The 6,320-nt window shown below is 42.9% G+C and overlaps 1 protein-coding gene across 1 annotated transcript in view; it reads left to right on the plus strand.

Moving 5' to 3' along the window:
• LOC132781548 (uncharacterized) overlaps positions 1-6,241 on the plus strand; it is a 30,295-nt gene extending 24,054 nt beyond the window's left edge. The window contains exons 27-31 of the mRNA XM_067473475.1: positions 144-277; positions 381-511; positions 838-932; positions 2,066-3,413; positions 4,266-6,241. Of these exons, the coding sequence (XP_067329576.1) occupies positions 144-277; positions 381-511; positions 838-932; positions 2,066-3,413; positions 4,266-4,351 (1,794 nt within the window). The 3' untranslated portion in view covers positions 4,352-6,241. The remainder of the gene's footprint in view (positions 1-143; positions 278-380; positions 512-837; positions 933-2,065; positions 3,414-4,265) is intronic.
• The last annotated feature ends 79 nt before the right edge of the window (positions 6,242-6,320 follow it).

A 6,320-nucleotide genomic window follows, 5' to 3' on the forward strand; every position in this document is an offset into this window, starting at 1 on the left:
AGAGGCGCTCCAAGTGTCCAGCTTCTGATCAAAGGAAATCTAGTACAATGCCAAATTTTAACTTTGTTTGTGTTCTTCAATACATTATAACTGTACCCTCAATTTGCTTCTGACAGGATAAATAAATACTCTTTTCCTTGCAGCTCAGGGAACTGGTTGCAAGATACTTGGAGTCAGGAGGCACACTCACCAGTCCCATTCTTGACCTGTTGGGAGGTGTTTATCTCTGCTATTTGGGTGAAGATCAACTACAACAAATTAACCCTGAAGCCATTCGGTAAGGTGGATATTGCCCAACGTCATGTGATATTGTTGCTTTCCGGAGCATATGAACATGACTCAGACAGAAAGTTTCAACTCTTGCATTTCATTTCTCTTAGGAATGCTGAGAAATTAGACATTTCCACCTGTTCCCAAAGCAAGAAGGACCTCCTATATGGAAAAGCTTCAACTGCATTTGCTCCTGAAAATGGAACCAGTCCTTACTATTCCTTAATCCAGCCATATTTAGGTGAGCCATTTAAAAATATGATTTCTCCCTTCTATCAAAGGTAATAACAGTAACTATTGCATTAACATCATTAAACATATTGTTGATCTCTGAGAATATAGATCAATAATGTGAGCAATGGCAAAGTCATCGAGCTCCAATGAATCCCTATGAGGAGTGGCTTTAGGGAGAAAAGAAGGCTGAAAGAAGGAAAAACAAGAGCCATGTTTACATATCTTTTCTAGTCATTTAAATCCATTGGTTTGCATCCTGGGTTTCAAAGCTATGTTTAGATGATATTTATCACCTTCATAGTTTTTGTCATCTCTCTTTTTCCCTTTTTTAAGGAGGAGCATCTGCCGAAGACCTGAAAAACTTGGCCAGGTCTCAGGTTGATATGGATATCACTACGTTTCTCAATTTAAATCCAGAAGAGATTCAGGTTTGTTTCTTTGGTTGGTTCATGACATAAAAATAGTCCATCTAAAACCTGTAAATACGTGGACAATATCACCTGGGGTAATTAATTTGGGTTTTAATGATAATTTGGAAGAAAATAGCAGAGGTTCTAAGCTTTATCCTCCAAATTCCTTAGATACTTCTAGTCCGGTTTGGATTAAAACCTGAAATGGATTCAACATCCCACTGACATGGAAGCAACATGTTTTTTGTGTGTATCCACTGTAGTTCCCAACTATTTCCATAGTCATTTCCATATTTTGGGAAAGATAGCAAAAATATGGGTTGCTGACAAGGAATTGTCAATAGATTACATCCAGAGAGGAAGCGATAGGAGTGAAATACAGAATGTTATGAAGTAAACATAACTATAATGCAAATAAGCATTACAAAACGGACATAATGTTTTACTGCTTATTTGACAGAAATTGGAAGTGGTTGAAAATAATAACAGTAACAACAACAACAACAACATCAACAACAACAACAACAACGTTATTACTTGCTTCTCTTTGCAGTTTGAAAAGCAAACCCAATGTTTTTTTTTAGCTTTCACACACAAGATTGAACACTAGATGGTGCCAACTCTGAGGCCCCATCTACAAGCTATATAATGTGGTTTAACTGCATTGAAATTAATTATATGAGTCCACACTGCCATATAATGCAGTTCAGTGCAGTTAAACTGCCTTCTGGAACTGTATCATAGGGCAACGTAGGTGAGGCCCAAAGAAAGTGTGGACCGAGGGTTGAAAGTGCAGCAAATGGCTATACTGAAGCAGCAAATTTCGAAAACAAGTTGCCAAAAAGTAGTGGGTACCTATGCAGCAGGCATGTGCAAACTTTGGCCCTCCGGGTGTTTTGGACTTCAACTCCCACAATTCCTAACAGTCTACTGGCTGTTAGGAATTGTGAGAGTTGAAGTCCAAAACACCCAAAGGGCCAAAGTTTGCACATGCCTCCTATACAGCACATCAAAGATAATGTTTCTAAATTGGTTTCTGGACTGAGTTAAGACTTGGGTGTTGCCAAATGTTGTCTTTTGGGAGCAGGGAGAAATCTTGATTCACATCCAGGGATCCTGACTAAGCCAAAAGTGTTCCAAATGTGTTGCAGGCACTGAGTGTCCAGGATGTGCAAGGTTTGCTTGGGGTGAATTTGCCGGATCTGAAAGGAGCCGAGAGCAATCCTTCGGTGGCTGGTTGGATCCGGAGGCAGTATCAGTCTGACCTGGACACTCTCAGGATTGGTCTGACTGGAGGGATGCCCTCTCCATCACCTACAAGATCTGGCAGCGACAGAGTTGACGCCTCTGCTGCATCACCGTTTGATGGCACTGTTTCTGATACCTTCACCAATAATGCAACAGAGTTGATACCAGTGGTCCCTACTGATGGTACTCCTCTCTTTGAGATCACCACTGCAGCAGCATCTCCCTCTGTTGCTCCTACAGTTCCTGCCATCGATGCTGTCCCTAAGGTTGATTTACCAACTGATATCTCAGTGACTTCCTCAGATGTCCCACTTATGTCCAATGAGACCGTCACTGATTTAGGTGATGTTACAGACGCAACTGTGACGGAGCAGCCAGAAGCAGATACCAACAGCACCACTGATCTTGCCATTACAATGAATGCCACTGATGAGTTTCCAACTGAAATCCCAGCAACGTCCTTCAGTGCCACTGAGGCTTTGAGTGACACCATTGGAGAAACGCCAAGCCCTGTTACGGGCATAGATATTGAAGTGACAACACTGGAAGAAAGCGGAACAGGTTTCAACACCTCCGTGGCCAATGGCACAGCCCTTCCATCCTTCACGGTTGAGGCGAATGCCACAATGAGCTCAAATGACACCATGGTAGGAATCCCTGTCCCGTTCCCTACAACAGTTGAAAACACAGGCTTTGCCAACATTACTGACGTGATCGACCGAACGAGTTTTCCTCCCGTTGTTGGAGACTCCAATGTGACCACTGACACCAACGCAACTGTTATGCCCACACCTTCAGTCTATTTAAATCACACATCTGGTGCTGACATAACCCCCACTGATGCTGACAATGTAACATCTGCCATGCGAAACATGACCATTCCTTCTTCTCCAAGACCCCCAGGATTTGTAGGCATCACTGACACCAACACAACCATTTCCTCCACACCTTCAGACAACCTCAACTACACATTGAGTGTCGATGCAACTACTGCTAGCTCTGACAATGTAACATCTCCCAAGTTCAGTGTAACGGAGATCTCTTCTCAAAGGCCGCCAGTAGTTGTAGGACCTGTGCCCAATGCTACCATCCTGTCATCAAGCGGCACGACAAGGAGCACCACCACGGTTTCTCCAACCACGGCGAAGGCTGCAAGGACCACACAAAGAGCCACCAGCAGAGTGCCTCTGAGAACAAGACCTCCATGGCGCCCAACGCCCAACGGCCTCATCAACGTGGAACCAGCCCATTGTAAGTAGCTGTGGTTTATGGGTGCTTTCATTTCAGTCTTGTCTCACTGCCCTTTTCTCAAATATTAGAATCCCCTTCATATAAATAACTCCAATGTAGATACTTTTGAAAGCATAAAGAGGTATCCATGTTTCCTTACGAAATGCTCCTTGTCCTGTGTTCTGAGTGTGTCTAAGGTCCCGTCTACCCTGTCCCTATATCCCAGGATCTGATGCCAGATTATCTGCTTATCCTAGATTATATGGTAGTGCAGACTCATATAATCCAGTTCAAAGCAGATAATCTGGGATCAGATCCTGGGATATAAGGATAGTGTAGAAGGGGCTGAGTGATCCAGTTGCTCCTGAAGCCAGACAGACCATCTTAGGCCAAGGTCGAAAGTGGCTCCATTCCTCCTAGATCAGACATGGACACTCTTGGGCCCTCCAGGTGTTTTGGCTTCCTGACTCCCATAATTCCTAAAAGCCAGTAGGCTGTTAGGAATTGTGGGAGTTGAAGTCCAAAACACCTGGAGGGCCCAAGTTTGCCCATGCTTACCCTAGATCCTAAAGGGTCTCCATAACACATTTGGGGACAACCCATTAGTTGTATGTCAGATCATGGTCAAGATCTTTGAATTTGAAACTGGTGTACAAACAGGATTCATGAACAGGCTCCAATTCAAAATTCTTGTAGCTTCTCATCTTGATCCCTATTTAATGGTATCTAATCGCAGTTAAAACAGCCAAAGTTTGAACCCAAAAGGTCCAATCCCAGCGCTGGAACTGTTCATATCTAATCATGACTAATGCGTCCAATGTCCGAACTTCTTGTAGGTTCTTGACTTGATTCCCCTTTCCTCTTCCCATTTAGCCTTGGCGTCCAATGCATCTCTCAGCTGGGTTCTCCTGACGTTGTCCCTTGCTATTGGATTCTCAATACAGAAGAGGTTTCTCTGATGGCCTTTGCAAGGATCAAAACCATGCAGATTCTATGGATTGATGTCTCTTTGGACTCTGGGTTGCTTCTAATTTCTTAACGCACGTCTTCTATGCACATCTAGCCTTGACACGGCAATGCGTTTGTTTACCTTTTCATACCTTCAATCAGTTTTGGTGGCAGGTGAGATCTGAGTGGAACTGCCCTCCCAATGAACGCGAGCCAGAAGATGAGCTACCAAACCACCTGAAACAGGTGTGTCCTTGGATCTGTATTAGCACTTCGCAACATTTCCCAGAGACAGAATGGACAACACTGGGCAGGGCTTATACATGTTTTGACAAGATGTTCTCAACTCTGTTTGCTTTGTGATAAGTGGATGCATACCTTTGTTTTGTTAGTTACCTGCGGCCTGAACATCTCACCTTTAAAGGTTAAGGTAAAGGTAGTCCCCTGACATTAAGTCCAGTCATGTCTGACTCTGACTCATCTCCATTTCTAAGCCGAAGAGCCAGCGTTGTTCATAGACACCTCCAAGGTCATGTGGCCGGCATGACTGCATGGAGCGCTGTTATCTCACCTTTACACCTGCAATATCTAGCAATATTCAGAAGAATGTGAAGGAGGGAGACTGCATCATTCTGTGATTATATAGTTATGTTTCATGATATTTAGTCCTCCTACTGAGCTACAACGATGGACATTGGCCACGATGCTCAGTGTCCCATTAGGCTATAATGATCCCCTATAGCAGGCATTGTCCTAATTAAGGTATGGGATACATAGCACAATGGGACCTTTAGCACATGGAACTGTTGTGCAAGAGTCACACTTCAGCCAATGATGCCAATGGTGTAGTTACATCTCCGCTCCCCTTTTGAGAACAGGAACATTGTACAACAGTGGTTCTCAACCTTCCTAATGCTGCGGCCCCTTAACACAGTTCCTCATGTTGTGGTGACCCCCAACCATACAATTATTTTAATTGCTACTCCCTAACCTTTTCTACTGTTATGAATAATAATGTAAATATCTGATAGGATGTATTTTCATTCACTGGACCATATTTGGCACAAATATCCCATACGCCCAAATTTGAATACTGGTGGGGTTAGGGGGGATTGATTTTGTCATGTGGGAGTTGTAGTTAATGGGATTTATAGTACACCTACAATCAAAAAGCATTCTGAACTCCACCAATGATGAAATCGAACCAAACTTGGCATACAGAACTCCCATGACCAACAGAAAATATTGGAAGGGTTTGGTGGGCATTGACCTTGACTTTTGAAGTTGTAGTTCATCTACATCCAGAGAGCACTTGTGGACTCAAACAATGATGGATCTGGACCAAACTTGGCACAAATACTCAATATTCCCAAATGTGAACACTGGTGGAGTTTGGGGGGAAATAGACCTTGACATTTGGGAGTTGTAGTTGCTAGGATTTATAGTTCACCTACAATCAAAGAGCATTCTGAAACCCACCAACGATAGAATTGGGCCAAAATTCCCATACAGAACCCCCATGACCAACAGAAAATACTGTGCTGTTGTACAATGATGTGCAAAGAGGTCTATGGATATATGTGTTCTGTGCTGCTTTACTTTCATAACACTATGTAACAAAATTTGAAAAATGGTCTGTTCCTGATACGAAAGTGTTTTTTCCTGTTTAATTGTGCAGTGTTTACTTTGAAAGTAGGTGTGATACTTCAGAAACTTGGCTTTCGTGGCACAAAAACATTTATGGCCCAGGAACAAGAATAGTGTTACATAATTCATCAAAGCCTTGCTGGGGTTGAACTGGATGGCCCATAAAGGTATCTTCCAACTCTATGATTCTATGATTCGTATTGTTTTGATGCATTGAATTTTCACTCCAAATAGGCAAGATATAGATTCAATAAACAAACAGACAACAAAATATATGACTGCCTGCGTCTTCTGCCAAAACTATCTCCAAGGGCTCTTTGGGTGCAGAAAATG

The sequence above is a fragment of the Anolis sagrei genome, chromosome X (assembly GCF_037176765.1).
Source record: "Anolis sagrei isolate rAnoSag1 chromosome X, rAnoSag1.mat, whole genome shotgun sequence".
NCBI lineage: Eukaryota > Metazoa > Chordata > Lepidosauria > Squamata > Dactyloidae > Anolis > Anolis sagrei.